Source organism: Chaetomium globosum, genomic scaffold (genome assembly GCF_000143365.1).
Source record: "Chaetomium globosum CBS 148.51 scaffold_6 genomic scaffold, whole genome shotgun sequence".
In the NCBI taxonomy this organism is placed as follows: domain Eukaryota; kingdom Fungi; phylum Ascomycota; class Sordariomycetes; order Sordariales; family Chaetomiaceae; genus Chaetomium; species Chaetomium globosum.
In genome coordinates this window covers 3,729,997-3,746,255 of record NT_165981.1, presented here as the reverse complement: position 1 = coordinate 3,746,255, position 16,259 = coordinate 3,729,997, and the positions used below count along the sequence as shown (strand labels likewise).

General features: G+C 55.6%; 7 protein-coding genes across 7 annotated transcripts in view; 4 read left to right on the top strand and 3 right to left on the bottom strand.

Annotated features, from left to right (window-relative positions):
- Positions 1–56: 56 nt before the first annotated feature.
- Positions 57–3,129, bottom strand: CHGG_09537 (uncharacterized protein; the record flags this gene model as incomplete). Its single annotated transcript, XM_001227463.1, has 2 exons — positions 57–800; positions 853–3,129. The coding sequence occupies 2 exons, from the start codon at positions 3,127–3,129 to the stop codon at positions 57–59; spliced, it is 3,021 nt and encodes a 1,006-aa protein (XP_001227464.1).
- Positions 3,130–4,149: 1,020 nt separating this feature from the next.
- On the top strand, positions 4,150–5,035 carry CHGG_09536 (dienelactone hydrolase; the record flags this gene model as incomplete). Its single annotated transcript, XM_001227462.1, has 3 exons — positions 4,150–4,199; positions 4,262–4,652; positions 4,715–5,035. 3 exons carry the CDS (start codon positions 4,150–4,152, stop codon positions 5,033–5,035), a joined length of 762 nt encoding a protein of 253 aa, XP_001227463.1.
- Positions 5,036–6,917: 1,882 nt separating this feature from the next.
- CHGG_09535 (uncharacterized protein) lies at positions 6,918–7,533 on the top strand (the record flags this gene model as incomplete). The annotated part of the gene is made up of 4 exons (XM_001227461.1): positions 6,918–6,925; positions 7,001–7,224; positions 7,284–7,379; positions 7,463–7,533. The coding sequence occupies 4 exons, from the start codon at positions 6,918–6,920 to the stop codon at positions 7,531–7,533; spliced, it is 399 nt and encodes a 132-aa protein (XP_001227462.1).
- A 1,980-nt stretch (positions 7,534–9,513) lies between these two features.
- Positions 9,514–10,007, top strand: CHGG_09534 (uncharacterized protein; the record flags this gene model as incomplete). Its single annotated transcript, XM_001227460.1, has 3 exons — positions 9,514–9,658; positions 9,726–9,849; positions 9,908–10,007. 3 exons carry the CDS (start codon positions 9,514–9,516, stop codon positions 10,005–10,007), a joined length of 369 nt encoding a protein of 122 aa, XP_001227461.1.
- Positions 10,008–10,595: 588 nt separating this feature from the next.
- On the bottom strand, positions 10,596–12,502 carry CHGG_09533 (uncharacterized protein; the record flags this gene model as incomplete). Its single annotated transcript, XM_001227459.1, has 5 exons — positions 10,596–10,863; positions 10,919–11,658; positions 12,025–12,068; positions 12,213–12,385; positions 12,435–12,502. The coding sequence occupies 5 exons, from the start codon at positions 12,500–12,502 to the stop codon at positions 10,596–10,598; spliced, it is 1,293 nt and encodes a 430-aa protein (XP_001227460.1).
- A 289-nt stretch (positions 12,503–12,791) lies between these two features.
- On the top strand, positions 12,792–14,375 carry CHGG_09532 (uncharacterized protein; the record flags this gene model as incomplete). The annotated part of the gene is made up of 3 exons (XM_001227458.1): positions 12,792–12,839; positions 12,895–12,964; positions 13,039–14,375. 3 exons carry the CDS (start codon positions 12,792–12,794, stop codon positions 14,373–14,375), a joined length of 1,455 nt encoding a protein of 484 aa, XP_001227459.1.
- Positions 14,376–14,885: 510 nt separating this feature from the next.
- Positions 14,886–16,259, bottom strand: part of CHGG_09531 (uncharacterized protein) — a gene marked incomplete at both ends in the record, with an annotated part of 3,377 nt that continues 2,003 nt past the window's right edge. The window contains 3 exons of the mRNA XM_001227457.1: positions 14,886–15,135; positions 15,189–15,671; positions 15,735–16,259. The exon at positions 15,735–16,259 is cut by the window's right edge and continues 2,003 nt beyond it. Of these exons, the coding sequence (XP_001227458.1) occupies positions 14,886–15,135; positions 15,189–15,671; positions 15,735–16,259 (1,258 nt within the window). The remainder of the gene's footprint in view (positions 15,136–15,188; positions 15,672–15,734) is intronic.

Genomic DNA, 16,259 nt, shown 5'->3' with positions numbered 1-16,259 from the left:
AATAAACAAACCGCAAACGATGGAAAAAAAAAAAAAAAGCGAGACCGAAAAACCGTCTACCAAATGCGTTTCGCCACCATTTCATACCTCATAACCCTCCCAAAATCCTTTTCCTTATCCCTCTCGACATTCCCCTCCGCCTTCCTCTCCCTCTCCCTCGTCTTCCTCAACCCCTCCACATCCTCCCCAAAGATCCACCGCCGCCTGTCCTCCCCGACCTCCACCTGCCCATACCCGCCGACCCTCCGGCCGCGCGCGTCAAACGACTCGCGCTCCGCCACGCCCGCCGCCACGGCCTGCTCCTTGGCCTTCATGCTTGCGTAGCGGTCGCGCGCGTATCGCAGCAGCACCATCCCCAGCAGCAGTTTGACGACGAGCAGGACGAGGAAGATCAGCAAAAACACCACCACCATGGTCAGCGCCGCGATGGCGTCGTCGCTGCTAACGGGCGGCAGCCATCGTAGGAGTATGTTGCTCACTGGCGCCGCGGGGTTTCCGCTCCCCGGCATGTCGCCCGTGCCTTTGCCGTCGGATTGGTCAGCGGCGTAGGGGTAGCCGAAGACGGAGCGGCCTAGCGCGTTGCGGATGAGGTGGTCGATGCGGCTGAGTGCCGCTTGCATGGCGGGGGAGGGTGTCGCGTTATCGACCGAGAGGGAGGTTTGGGTGGTGGGCGGGAGCGGGGTGGGCAGGTGCGTGGCGAGGAACATGTTGTAGATTTGCACCGAGGCGCGGATGAAGAGGGTTGAGAGCGGGAGAAGAGGGAGGCCGAGACGACGGGTTAGGGAGGGAGTGACAAAGGCCTGGTTACAGTGTCAGTGTTCAGCGGGTAGACGGATATGAAAGGTTGCTTACGTTGGTGTAGTAGTCCTTGCACAGGATGTCGAGGATCCGCGCGTAAAAGGTCGGTTTGATATTGTTAAACTTGTTGATGTAGGCATGCTTGATCCAGTCAACCACCATCTCGCTCCCGATAACCACGATGAACGGAGAGAGCACCTCGCCCGACCATAACCATGACGGAAGGATGGTGAAGCTGGCTGGTAGGATGGATGACGTGTGCAGGGGGATGCTGCTCGGCCCGCTGTCCTCACTCCCGGCGCCTGGCACAGACAGCCCGCCAACCTCGACGACATTGCGCATGCCGATGATAATAAGCATGACCCATAACTGAAAACGCTCGACGATGTCGGCGCAAGAGAGTTGGAAGGTATTCTCCTTCTCGAACCGCTTGAACACGGCGCTTTTGATCTCGACGAACTGGTTCGACAGCAGTAGCGTTAGGAGAGCATTAGAGTACGAGTTGACGGCCACGTTGAGCGCAATGACTTGGTAAAATAGAATAACGGAATGCAGGACGTTGTACAGGAGCGCCAGCAAGAACATGCCGAGTGGCAGCATCACCTTGGAGCGACCCGAGCTGTTTCGGGAGAGGGTCTCGGTACTAAAGAGGCACTCGAAGATGTCCTGGCCGAGGGCAGAAAGAAGCCTGTCGCCGACCTCGAGGAGGTTGTAAATGGCGTATAACTTGATGGCCGACTGGGCCCGGATGAAATGGTACATTCGGCTGGCATCAAGATTCATCAGAGCTATGGAGCTGCAGATGAGGATGGCGCCCTGGAGGAGGTCGGCTTTGTGGTACGATGTAAGGTTCGAGGGGCTCGACTTCGTTCGACGGTGACGGAACAATCCTGACGGTCTGCTACTCGGCTTCTTCGGCGGGCCAGCCATGCCGGGCCCAGAAACGTGCCGGCTGCCTGGGCGCCGAGAAGCGGACTCGGCTCTACCGCCGGCAACCCCTGAAGCATGCGCTGTGCCATCTAGACCGTCTCGGGCTCTGCTTCTGCTCCTCGATTCCTCCGCACGGTTTTCTTGACCGGTTGTGCTTGATGAGGCGCGCCCCCGGCGCCCTCGCTGCCACATGCGCCCCAGTCCGTACCAAACGAAATCCACCATCCACCGTAACTCTTTCCCGATGACATACGCCCACCAACGGACCAACACAGACGCCGCGATGCAGAATCGCATGGGCAGCACGGTGAAGGTCCAAAGCCAGGCGTCGAAGCAAGCAGCAACACCAAACGCCATAGCCCTCTCGAGATACCACGGAAGAAGCAAGAAGTTCTTGAGGCGTTCGAATTTGATGGCACTGGATTCGTATGGCATGTCACTCGCGTACGAGTGATGGATGTAGAGGGGACTCGGTCGCTGGGCGGCTAATTCGAGCTGCAGTAACGTCGGTATGGACATGGGCGGGAGGGGAATTGTGGGCGCGATCGGGGATGGAGGGACCGGGTCGACCTTGCTGTCCCTCGGCGGCAGGGTGGCTCTATCGGTGGGCGGCGCGTGGGTATTTCGGCTGTCGAGTTCTAGAGCAGTCGGCCGCGGGGCTGGTTGGAAGGAATTGCGACGCGAGGATTGCTGAGCCGGAGGCTGACTTAGGGGTTGGCTCGTTGTCTTCCGTCTACCCATTGGTGGCGTAGAAAGTGTGCGTCCATTTATCATCGGCCTTCCTTGCGCTAACCTCCCGTTCTCCCGTTGCTCGGATCGTAGGAACTCGGCCTGAGCGACGTGGGCCGAGTGGTCCTCCGTTGCCTTTGATAGCCGGCGGCTTGCTTCGACGATGCCAGCGGTCAGCGGGAGGTCCCCAACTATGCGTTTTGAGATGGCGGCGACGGGCAGAGAGTCCGGTGCGGCGGTCAGTTCTTGCATTTTGGATGCCGAGAGTCGCCTGACCCCGTCGGGGTTGCTCGTTTTGGTGTTAGACCTGCTTCGGGTTTTCGTGACATTGTCAAGATCTGTACCAAGTGTCTGAAGCGGTGCGGCGTTTGCGGGCGGAGTAGGCAATCGAAATTGGTCGCCATCGCTCTGGCTCTCGCCAGACGGGTCCGGTGTCGGTACACCAGTAGTCGGACTCGACACCGCCCGCTCCCTGGGAACGATGGTCTCGGGGGTTTGCCTCGGTGGCGGATCGCTTGGTGTTAAAATCGGGGAGGGAAGGTGTGCGGCGGTATTCTGGGATCCTTTCCTACTCCTTCTCCGGTTTTTTGACCTGTGAGTTTCTTTCCCCGGCTCGACCTTGGAGGTATCGGATGGCTCGTGGGCCTTCGCCGGAGACGACGGTACCTCCATGTTGCTCCGCTGTGTTCTCGGTCGACTGGTCGCGAAAGGTCGCTAGGTGACCATCACGAGGGTCAGAGCATTGACTTAATCCACCTGACAGGGCGAATCGAGCCACTGGAGGAGATGCGCGGCGTGAGGTGTACGATGAACAAAGGACAACTTTGTGGTCGGTGGTTTCCATTCAACCCTGCATCGTTGTCTCAGCATGCCGTCTTGGCGTGCCGAGCCACTGATGGAAGGTGATCCACTTTTTCGTCGCAGGATGGTCTGGGCTTTCGGCGGCGGCCTTTTCATCCGTGGAAGGGAGCCAAGCAGCCCAAGCTCTCCAGCCAAGCGTGTTTTGCAGCAATTGTCTGAGCTTCTCCCGCGGCTTACAAATAAGGTTCAGGATCAATGCCTAAATAGGCAATAATGAGATTTTGCCCAAGTATGTCCATCCCCCGATTCGGGTGCAGGAGCCCCCGAGACACACAACAAGCAAATTCTATCACAACCTGGAGTACATCGAATGGCTGGTGCTCCATCAAAGCCGTCGGATAAGGCTTCACCAACGATATCGGGTAGGTGCCAGATGTGTCGTACATGGAAGGGCGTGTGTTCGGAGAAGAAGTGGAAGCTCGGACCCGAGATGCCTCGATTGGGGTTGTTGCATTTCAGGTTTGAGTTGGTGCCACAACCCTGTGGCCACAGGAAAATTGAAGCCCTCGGGAGTGGTTAACTTGTGTTGTCGGGGCGAGGGGTTGGCAAGGTTAATTCCCTGATGACGGAACTGGTGGGGTATGTTTCGTGGTTTCGTGCAGCAGATGGCGGGGTACCTAGAGGGGTCGCACCGGGCGGCACAGTTGCCGGCCGGGAGCTCCGGTATGGCACAACAACCCCGAAGCAGCGATCCGATTGCGAACTTTGTTTCCCTTTTCTCAAGGGCCCGCCGTTATTCCAATTGAGATAAAGTTCACATCACATCTCCCCTCAGGAGTCGCCAACTTCCCCGCACCAATTGTCATCCCAATCCAACCCTACCATCACGCTATGGCTTCGAACCCGCCTGGACAATGCTGCACTGTTGGCGTTAAGCATGAGTATGTTTTAGCTTCATGTACTGAATCCCCGCCCCGGGATGCCACTGACCTTGGATTCCCAGAGGTGACACCGTCGGCAAGGCCGTTCGAGTCGCTGGCAAGCACGACGCTTATCTCGCAACTCCGCCCGCCGACAAGGCCCATCAGGGCGCCGGCATTCTGATTATTCCGGACGTCATTGGGATCTGGCAGAATAGCAAGCTTATTGCCGATCAATTCGCCGCCAACGGATACCTGACACTCATGATCGACGTGTACAATGGCGACGCGCTCTCCCTCACCAACCGCCCCGCCGGTTTCAACCTCTTTGACTGGATCGCCAAGGGCTCCGACGGCAAGAACCCACACACAACTGAGGCTATTGACCCCATTGTGCTTGATGGGATCAAGGCACTGAAGGAGGAATACGGGATCCAGAAGATTGGCGGCGTGGGCTACTGCTTTGGGGCCAAGGTGCGTTGCGAAGCAGCTTGCGGATGGGACGCCAAGGGGAAAAGACTAACAACGTGGACTAGTACGTCATCCGGCACTACAAGGACGGTATCGCCGCCGGTTACGTCGCCCACCCGTCCTTTGTCGACGAGGAGGAGCTCGCAGCCATCTCGGGCCCGCTGGCCATTTCGGCCGCTGAGACCGACAGCATCTTCCCCGCCGAGAAGCGCCACCGGTCCGAGGTGATCCTCAAGGAGGCTGGCAAGCCATACCAGATCAACCTCTTCTCGCAGGTCGAGCATGGGTTCGCCGTTCGCTGTGATACGTCCGTCAAGGTGCAGAAGTTTGCCAAGGAGCAGGCCTTCCTGCAGGCCGTTAACTGGTTTGACGAGCATCTTCTGTAGGCGCCAGGGTATAGTCTGCGGGTAGTGCCTGGGTTTCTGAGTTTTGTTGGGCGGCAACTGCGGCGACTGTTCAACACGCGTGAGCAATGGCATTCTAATACTTCTTCAAGCCCGAAGCCGTCAAGATGGTCACAGTTATTCTCAGTCCACGAACAATGGGTTGGGGGATTGTCATTATGTTAACGTTGACAATAACCGGCTTTCCTTTCTGTTACTTCACCGCCATGTCGGTGTAGATTTGCGATCAAGGCATCCTTTAACGTGTGACATGATCTGATCCATCACCCGGCCGCGGCCACCCAAGGATAATAAGGATTGCCTTGTGTCCACCAAGTCCTAGTGCAGCATGACGCGAGACGAGCCCCCTCGAAAGACCGGTAACTAGTCCGTGTATCTTATCACTATGAGCGCCTGGATACAGTCCCGGTTTACCTGTGAGAGCCCCCATGCTATTGAATGGCGCAACTATCAGATAGTTGATGACGAGATTAAAGCTTGTTGGGTTCGTCGGGTTCATGGCGTTTATCACGCCCGGGGAGCTCTTGCGACGGTTGGTAAGGCTAATGTCAACTGATAGAAATGTACGCAGATGGCTCACCACCACAGCTCAGACCTGGGCCAGCAGACGTTGCAAAGTCCTCCTTCTCCTTTGGCCATGGCCACCAACCTTGGAGGGGTTTATTGTCGTGTATGCAGTTAAAGTTCCTCTTAGGCAACCGATAGTTATAGTCGTAAATGATATCCCCCACCGCATTGCAGGCAATTGCCTCATATACATTCGTGCTTGTCAGGCTCTGTACCTGAAAGCTCGGGAGAATTTCGTAGGACGGTGTAGATACGTCAAGACGTCCCACCCATGTCGGGCTTGGATTGGACTTGTCGACGAGAACCCACGTGCGTTTGTGCACGAAACCAAATTCGATCCATGCCGGTCTCGTCTCTGAAGACATGAACCCTGCCTCGGGCACGACGTTCTCGGCTGACCAAAAGAACCCTTCGCGCATCAAACGAGGAATGTCTGTAGTCTTAACTTCCAGGACGGCTGCCCATGGTGCCTTTTTGTAAAGCCGTGCTGTGGGGTCAGGTACCATCTTTAGGGCCAGGATTTCCCATCCTTCGTCGTCGTCGTCACGGAAGTATGTATTGTAGATGCCAGAGTGCTCTTGTCGCACTAAACTGTTAGTTCCCTTCGAAGTCTCTGTGCTGCCTTTCCCCCGCGGAGCTGTGGTTATAGTCGGGGCGGGGTCTTCAAGGCTCTGGTAGGAAGGAGGACTGCCGCAACCAGGCGATACGTCCGGTATCTGGTACTTCCTGCCTTTGATGCTCCGAAACCTCCCAGTGCGTGGAAGGCGAATAAACGTCATGGCTCTGAGTCTCTTGTTCCGTGATACGTTTGATCTGCCACGGTGTCGTGGCTGCTGGTATTATTAGCGGGAAATGGAGAAGGGCCTGAAAGTCCAGAAAAAGGGAAGTTGGAAAGAGCAATGCTCTCTTATACACGCTTGTTGGTGGCGTGTTCCGCTGACGTAGGTGATTTGGGTAAGATGCGTCATGTCACGCCAGACGCACACCGCATTAGGGTAAGTGACTTGGAAACCCTCACACACGGGCAGCAACTATTGTCGACGGTCCTTGTTCGCTGTCCATCCGTTCTGGGCCCTTCTAGAGCTCGTTAGGTACACGTAGGTATGTCCCGTGGGTGGCTGCCTAGGTACATCATCAAACCCCGGGCGATATTAACACCCCATGAATGATGGAAAGAGCCTGCCGACGGACTTGAGTCTATTTTATAACATCTGAAGTCTTCCTGGTCCTGAACTCTGCTGTTTTGTTCCCAACTAAAGTCACAACTTCAAACGCATCCTTGATATAAATAACCAAAATGCCTTAGTAAGTTTCGGGCATTCCCAGCACCGCCCAACCATGCCAGGCGATTCACACTGCTGACTTCGATTCCAACAACAGCATTATTTACACTCATACGAAAAGAGCCGGCCACCATTCCCCAGCAGCGCCAGCAGCGCCGGCAGTGCCAGCCCCCGCCGTCCAACCAGCCGTACCTCGGCCGCCACAGCCACCTCCCGTCACCCAACCCCGTCGCCGAAACATCAGGGCCAAAATTGACCAGGCGTTCGAGGTGCCTGCCCCCGCCCCTGCCGCCGCCGTCACCCACGCCCTCCCGGTGGAAGGTAGGTCATCGTCACCCGGTACATCTTTTGGGGGCTCTCTCTAACAGTGGACTCTCTAGTCCACCCCGCCGTAGAGGCGGGCGGCGGATTGGCCGCGCAGGTGCTGGAGGGAGATGCGGTATGGATCCTACGGCTGGACATGGATATGGGGGGGTGTGAGTTACTGGCGTGGGGAATGGCGTGCCTGGCGTTCGGGGTCCCGGTGGCCTTATATGGTCTAAAATTACTATTTGCCTAGTATTCGTGGGTAGCAGCTCCAATACCACCGCTACCTTGTGGGTGCTGTGGTCGTTATACTTTCTTGCTTAGACGCCTTAGTTTTGCAGGGAAAACGTCAGCTATGGTATAAGCATAGTTATTGTTTTTTTCCTATTTTCGTTTTTATTTCGTTTTCATCTTTTTTGTTTGCCCTTCTCTACGCTCTTCTGTTTTTCCTTTGCCCTTTTCTACTTTTTGTTTTCCGTTTTTTTTTTCTTTCCCTTTTTCTTTCCCTTTTTCTTTCCCTTTTTCTTTCCCTTTTTCTTTCCCTTTTTCTTTCCCTTTTTCTTTCCCTTTTTCTTTCCCTTTTTCTTTCCCTTTTTCTTTCCCTTTTTCTTTCACTCTTTCTTTCACTCTTCTTTTTTTTCTTTTCCCCGCGCCTTTAGTGCATTCGGTCTTCGCTAGCGTGGCAAAGGAACAGCCATCCGGAGCAGGTGAGTCGTCTGCCCAACGCTTTGTTCAGCGGTGATCTTTGGAGACACCTGCTTCGTACTCGGGTAGGGTACCCCCTTGTTTGAGTGCTGTGACCCTGCTGGCAGCTCTTGATCGCCATTGTCTTACCAAAAGCTGCTAGCGCTGCCGGTCTTGCCAACCAGACGCACAAAACGAACCTGGCGATACGACAAATCTGTCCTTGCAACTGAAATCCGCGAGGGCTTGACCGTCGGAATTCGATGACGTTGACTCCCCTAACTAGTGCGTCCATGACCCGCTCCTCCAAAAGACATCTGTGCGCTGTGACGGTTCTGCGACGGAAAAAAGACCCAGACACACTGCCATGACACACGAAACTCCGACGAAACCCTTGAAGGCCACATGGGTGCAGGGGATAGAGTCCGTCAGCCAACAACAACGGCGTCGATGTTCATGAGTTTTCGACGAAACTACAACTGATTCGATTGACCACACCACAATTCTTTTATCAACACAGTTTTTGGCTTTCCATATGATCTGTGGTGGCTACATGAATGGGGTTATCACATCACCCAGGAAAGGGACCAGCTGAGACGGCCCACCGCCAAACGCAAAGTTCTGTGAGAGAGGCAGGGGGTTAAGCCTTGCCAAGTCCCTCGTCTCCAGTAACTGTCTCGGTGTGTCCGTGCGCAACGGGATTTCTCGGCCATGACAGCAACTTTGGGTTAGGAGCTCGTTCGCTAACGGCCGCTGTTCTCCATCTCGCCAGAGGATTTCGCTAGCACAGGGCTGGTCCTCGAATGGAACAGGAAACCCCGCCGCCACGGGGGGGTGGCTTTCTCGTTCTCGGTCATGTCTCCTCCGACCCCGAGCGACCCGGCCAAACTCATCTCCACGACGAGCGTTTTGTTTTTGAAGCCAGCGGTACCCCCAGAGACCCACGGTTGTTTGACCGTCTTTTATTATTTCTCTCCCAAACTGCTATGGACTGGTGGTGGATCCTACATGAAGGTTCCCGGTCAATCCCCCCCTTTGATGCTATAGGCCACGGTGTGGCTCTTATGTGTCTCTCCCGCGAGTCCCGCCTCGGCCGCTTTCGGACATTGCGACATGGGGACACACCGGCTGGTAGCGAGGCAGTCCTCATTCGCCCAGCCAGCGGACGACGGGTTGATCCACGAAGATCTCGGCCCGCAGCTTAACACCGTCTTTTGGTTGCTCACCTCACTCGCCACTTTTTTCCTGGCTTTACGACTCTACTGCAAGTTCCTCCGTGGGCCGGACCCTATGGTGGGACGACCATCTTCTGATTGCATCATGGGTAGGATCACCCCCAATCGACGTGTTGATACATGTAGTCGCCTAGTTATGGTTGAAGCTTACCAGGCCCCAGGTGTCACTGGGTGTCTCGGCTGCCACCACTTCGGTTTGCGTCAGCCTTGACTACGGAAAGAACCTGTACGATATGCGGCCCGAAAACCTTCCCAAGATGCCGTTCGTCGCCAGTCTTTGCTAGCTTTTTCTCAGATTCTTGCCGCCGCCTAGAGCAAGACCTCCTTTGCCTTGACCCTGCTCAGACTGAGCGAGAGTTAGATGAAGGCCGTTATCTGGTTCATCATGATTACCATGAACGCCATCATGGGGACCGCCATGTTGTTTATGTGGATCAAGTGTCAACCATTCGCCAAAGTATGGGACAGCAGTCTCGACGGTTGGTGCATCGACCCGAACAAGATCGTCATCTTGTTTCAGTGGTCTGCTGGTGAGTTTCGCCGACCCGGTAATACCGCTAAGATAGTTACCTAGCTGATGAGTGTGAATGTGGCTAGGCTGGTCCGGCTCCGCGGACGTTATCCTCGCGCTGTTGCCCTGGGGCATACTATTTGGTATGCGCCAGTCACTAAGCAACAAGGAAAGATTGGGTATCGCTCTTGCCATGAGCATGGGTGTTGTGTACGACTGTTCCCTCAATGCTGGCCACGGATGATAGACTCGCTGACACGAATTATAGTGCTGGCGCCGCGTCCTTCGTCAAGCTTGTCATGCTGCCCAACCTTACGGGAGATCCAAGTATGCATACCTTCTCTGACCCTTTTCAGCGCCCCTTCTGACCACAAACAGCCGACAGTGTAGCTGTTACCATATGGGGTGGTGCAGAAGGCTCCATCACCATCATTGCTGCCTCTATTCCCATTCTGCGCGTACTTATCCGCGGCGACCAAAATCATTACGCTGCCAGATTTGACACAACCGACGAGCGTCAGCTCAACTCCACGAGCCTAGAGAATCTCGATACGGACGGAGGGCGGAGCCAATACAAGCACGTTAATATTCATGGGGTATGACTGTATGATTAATGGCAGCACGGGGTACATGCGGCGTTCCGGGGGTCACAGCTTTTTTCCGTTGCATGAACACAAACAATACATGCCGTCTCGGGCGCTACTACCATGTGCTCTTACTCGATACGAACTACATATCAAGGGGTGTAGGCGGCATTGTATACTTCTGGCAAAGTTGTAGGGTCCCTAACGCGGCCTCATGCACCGACAAACAGGGCGACGACGATAGCTCAGGCTAAGTAAAAGCCACACCCCTAAGGTTCCAACGGAAGCTTGAAGAGTCTGATGGCATTCTCCCGTGCAACCAGCTTCTTTTTGTCCTCTGGTAGTTCGACACCATGCCACCACCCCTGAGCCTCAGCAATTGTGTCGTACGGATAATCTAACGGTAGTCAGGTTGGGCCTCGAACCATGGGAGGGTGTTCTCATACCTATCGAGTAGAGGCACCTTTCGACACCAATCTGATCAATACAGAACTTTAGGGCGGCCGTGTTGAAGTTGCCGGATGTGGTGATGGAGATATTGTGAGTAAAATAGTAGCTGTAGTCTTCCTTGGACGGTCTCGTGGCCTTCTTCACGGGCTTATTGAACCAGTGATCTGCCCTCACGAGGTTGAACGGGATCCTATCACACCGTCAGCAATCAGCCCCCTTATCCTTGGGACTCAACTTGAACTCACCCCTCCCCCAGGTGCCCAACCACGACTTGCAGTTTGGGAAACTCATCGAACACCCCACTCGAGCACAGCGCATACAAATGCATGCTCAAATCCAAGTGAAACTGCACCGCCGCACCCAGAATGTGCTTCCTCTCCCCATACTTCGTCCCCGGCAGTAGGTCCTTCGCCGGCGGATACCGCGGATGGAAATACACGGGCACGCCCAACTGCTCAACCGCTTTCCAAAACGGCCTATACGCCGCCTCATCATAGTACCGCTTCCCCTCCCCATCCCCACCCTCATTCACAACCTGATAATCATTCACCATGACCCCAAACATGCCCAGCTCCTTAACCGCCCTTGTCGCCTCAGCAACGGCATCCTCAGCGCTGTGCATCGACACCGCCGCGAAGGCCCCAAACCGCGCCGGGTTCTGCGCCACCTGCGCCGCCAGCCAGTTGTTGGCCTCGGCGGCGAGGGTGCGTGCCTTGGCGGGGTCGGCTTCGCCTTGTGCGCCGGGGGAGGTCAGGCTGAGGAGCATGTACTCGACGCCGTGGGCGTCCATTTGGTTGAGGCGCTCGTTGTGGATGTCGAGGAGGAGTTGGTTGAGCTTTTGGCTGGGTTGGGGGGTGGAGGTGGGAGAGGTGGTGGTGGTGGTGGTGGTGGTGGTGGCTTGGCTGGGGTTGAAGAGGGCTGCGGACTCGGCGATCCATGAGAGGCCGGCGGGGTTGAGCACCGGCTTCTTCAATGGCGATGGTGCCTTTTGGTGTGGTTTCGGCCATGGTTGATGGTGGTGTTGGTACTTCACGAGTTTGTGGGTGACGGTGTTGTGGTTGTCGGAGGGAAGGATGGGTGGAATGAAGAGGGTGAGGAGGTGTTATTGTAGCCCTATACAAGCTATATCGGCTATTGATATATCGGCTAATAACTCGCAATCGTTTCTGAGTTGTGCAGCTGGGCAGAGGAGGGAGAATCGTCAGTCCCAGGGACACACGAGGACCACGACCGGATGGTGTTTAGTGAGGAGGGCATCTCGGGGATAGGAAACGACATTCCGAGTTCCATCCGTGCATCGATGACAGGCTCTTCTCCAAATTCGGCACTTGCGATGGCGAATACTACAAACGCATGGCTCTTCATCCTCGAATCGGCAAACCCTGGGGTCTGGCCCTGGCGCCTGGGGGTAACTTGACTGTCTCACTGTCTGTTTCGCTTTTCGAGGCCGACATAATAACCTAGAAGCATACTCGGGATTGTGACAATCCCAAATAACCAACTCATATTACGCGTGGTGTTCAACAATCCTCAACTCACTTGTAAACCTCAAGATGGACACCGCATGGCTTTTCCCAGGTCTCGGATCAGCGGCAACTGTCGCATCCACATCTGCTTGAACCACCAACGGGACCTCCTTGGCGTCCCCACAGACGCGGGAATGCTCCACGGGTAAAGCTTTCCGCCCAATCCCCTGTCGGCGTTTCCTCTGTCTTCAACATCTCGACAGCAACTGCGGGGTTGCTTGTGATATGGCATTACATGCATGTGTGCAGCAACTGCCGGAAGATGGCGCGGAACGGGACCTGGAACCTGCTGGGGCCCCACATTGCTACTCGGCCCCTGCCGGTTGTCGACGTCAGGGGACTGGGGAGCGGGGTTGGTTCTTCCCACGTTTTTATACGCACTCGCACGCGTATTGCTCGCTGACGTGGGGCGTGCTGCATTTCTGGGGCTGAGGTCAATCGGTATCCAGCTGAGAGTTAATAAGTACCGATCTTACGTAGGCAGGCACATTTTGGTCTCATCAAAGTCATTCGTTGTTGATTCCATTCTTCTCCCGTCAAGAAATTCAAGACATCGCCTTTGGAGCAAGATAGAAAGTCGAAGCTTGGCAAGATGGCAGAAGCGGCCCCTATCCGTCCCCGGATGCTCATCAATGGAGAGGTAACGAGATATTCACACCCGAGCCTCCAAGAAGGAGACTGACAAAACAACTTAGCTTGTCGAGGCATCGGATGGCAAGACCTTCACAGTTTACAACCCAGCAACACAGGAAATCTCAGCCCATGGTTAGTCCCCGTCCCGCGAAGTGCTCACCCACTCACGAGAGAAACGAGAGCCGTCACCACTGACACCTGCCTAGTCCCCGAAGCGAGCGCCGATGATACTAATGCCGCCGTGGCAGCGGCAAAAGCAGCATTCCCGTCTTGGTCAGCCATTGGAGGGTCACAGCGAGCCGTGCACTTGAAGAAGCTAGCGGCCCTGATCCGGGAAAACAAAGATGAGCTTGCGCGACTGGACGCTATTTCAATGGGCATGCCTGTCTCGACTCACCACTACGCTCATACCGCCTCCACTAACTTTGATCACTACGCCGAGGCCTGGGGGAACATCCAGGGGCAGGCGAGTGTCAATACGCCTGGGCTTGTTACCATGACGCTCCGGCAACCCTATGGGGTCGTGGCGCTCATCATCCCCTGGAACGCCCCGATCCACTTTCTCGCCTCTAAGGCTGCGCCCGCCCTCATCACAGGCAACACTGTGGTACTCAAATCCAGTGAGAAGGCGCCCCTGTCTTCTGCCCGCATTGCCGAGCTCGTCATCGAAGCGGGGTTCCCACCAGGCGTCTTCAACATCATTTCTGGCCACGGTCTACCCTCGGGGCAAATCCTATCCCGCCACATGGACGTCCGCGCTCTGAGCTTTACGGGGTCAAGCCGTACAGGCAAGCTGATCCAAGAAGAGGCGGCGCGTACCAACCTCAAAAAGGTCATTCTCGAGCTGGGCGGCAAGTCACCCGCCCTCGTCTTCGAGGACGCCAACCTCGAAAAGGCCGTCGCCCAGACGCAGTTCAGCATCCAGACCAACAGCGGGCAGGTCTGCATGGCCAACTCGCGCATCTACGTGCAAAAGAGCATCGCGCCGCAGTTCATCGAGGCCTTCAAGACCAAGTTTGCAGGTGCCCGCGCCGGGAATCCCCTGGATGCAGAAACCAAGCACGGCCCGCAAGCCGACGAAGTCCAGTATCGCAACGTGCTGAACTACATCGAGGAGGGCAAGAAGAGCGGCACGTTGGCGCTAGGCGGCCAAGGAACGTTTGAGAGCACCAAGGGCTTCTTCATCCAGCCCACCGTGTTCCTGGATACCCCCGAGACGGCGCGCATCACCAAGGAGGAGGTGTTCGGCCCCGTGGTAATCATCAACACGTTCGAGACCGAGGCCGAGGCCATTGCCAAGGCCAACGATACCGAGTTTGGGCTATATGCGTCCGTATTCACGCGCGATGTCGGCCGGGCGATGCGGGTGGCCAAAGCGTTGGAGAGCGGGTATGTTGGCATCAACTGCACCAGCCCTTTGACGGGGTTGGATCTGCCGTTTGGAGGCTACAAGAGCAGTGGTCAGGGCAGGGAGGGGTGGTTGTACAGCATGAACAACTTCCTGGAGACCAAGAGTATTATTATGAGGATAGATGAGGATTAAGTCAACTAGGTAGGCTTTGCCGGTGGGAAGATGATGCCCAAGTTCTGACCCAGAGGGTCTTTACAGTATGTTAGGTATCTTGGGAATACCTTGTCGCTTGCATTAGAATACATGAAACCTGAGTTAGCACTTGCAGCTATGATTTTTATATTATTTCCTGCTGTTTTGGACCATTAAATTGTGAACAGCAGCGGTTCATCCGTTCCTTTTCTTCGTGCTTTCGGGGAGTGCAACTCGGCTGACAAGCAAATCTCATTATCCCTTTTTATAACCACAATCCGGTCGACACCACTGACCACACACCAAGAGGACCACGATCACTGGAGTGGTTCGAGGGTATGTGTGGAAACGCGTTTAGGTTTCCTGATACTAAAATAAATTCTCTTGATGCACTTGACTCCCATCTTCCTCTAATAAGATCCACATGACGGACCACCTCTACTTCTTTATGACCCCAAACCCCCTGGCTCTAAGGCTACTTGTACGGGTCATCGCGTGTAGCATGCATCATCATACTGCCACGGCTATAGGGCCAACAGGTAGCAGCTTGACATCCTGGAATAGCTCCGGTTGCGTAACCTTCTTGAAGATCTCCTCGAACCCTTCCTCGGCATGTTTCTCGGCGTCATGTTGGTGGATCCAGTCCTCGCGAGGGAAAGCGATGCTCTTGGGGTCCTTGGCCACCTTCTTCCAGTCCGTCTTGTGCCACCTATCGCGTGTGGTCTCGCCGGTCTTTTGCACAACGCCAACACGTTCGTAACTGCGTCTTCCTGTTAGTATGAAGAAAAGAGAAGAACCAGCCGGGATACGTACCGAAGTTCCTGATGCACCCGTACGGCAGCTGGTACGTTGCCCTTACCGGCCCTCTTCAAACACACGGCGATTGTTACGCCATCTTCCATTGCCTGCGTCGCTCCTTGTGCGCTGGTTGGCAGGAACGGATGTGCGGCATCACCAACCAGCAGGATCCTTGCATGTTTGCTCACCCACGTCGGCAAGGGGTCGCGGTATACCAGCTTCCAGTCCACGACACTGGGAGTCTTTTCGACAATGGCGCGGCAAACGGGGTCCCAGCCTTCAAGTACCTTGTAGACATCTTCAAGCTTCCCGGGGAAGGACCACGATTCGTCAATGTCGTGCTCGTCGCGGTGCGTCAACACCCAGCAACAGTCCTTTCCGCCCTTGAGTGTGCTAAATAGGAAGTGGACGTCGGGACCGATCCAGCCGTTGAAGGTGTCGCCGTTGGCGCAGAACTCACGCGTGCGTGGGTCCTTAATCATGTCGGTGTTGGAGAACCTGAGTAGATCAGCCCCTGTTAGCTTGCCTCACGCCACATTCGGAATAAGATACGATCCTTACCATGCCCGCCACACAGCATATCCGCTGCTCTTCGGCTTATCAACATATCCCAGCACCAACTCCCTCGCCTTGGATCTTACGCCGTCCGCGCCGATCACCAGGTCCGCAACCACGCGCTCACCACTCTTCAGCACGATCCCCGCCTGGTTCTCATCCTCAAAGTACTCCACCGCAGGTTGACCCAGATGAATCGGGATACCTAGCTCATCCCGTGCGTACTTGAAGACCACCTCATGCAGCTCGCCGCGGTGGCCGTTCAGGGCCGGGGCCTCCGGGTTTTGTTTGGGGGGCGGCTGGTGGTAGACGACCTCGCCCGAGTCGTACTTGTGGATGCGGAAGCCGTAGCTCGACAGATCGATGCACAGCTCGCGCAGTCGCCGCGCGATCTTGCCGTCCGACCACCGGTGGTAGATGCGCCCGGCGTTGGCGCCGAACGAAATGATGTCGCCGAGGGTCTTGAGCTCCGGGAAGTTCTCGTAGATGGCGACGTCGTGGCCCTGTCGGTGGCACTCGATGGCGGTGGTC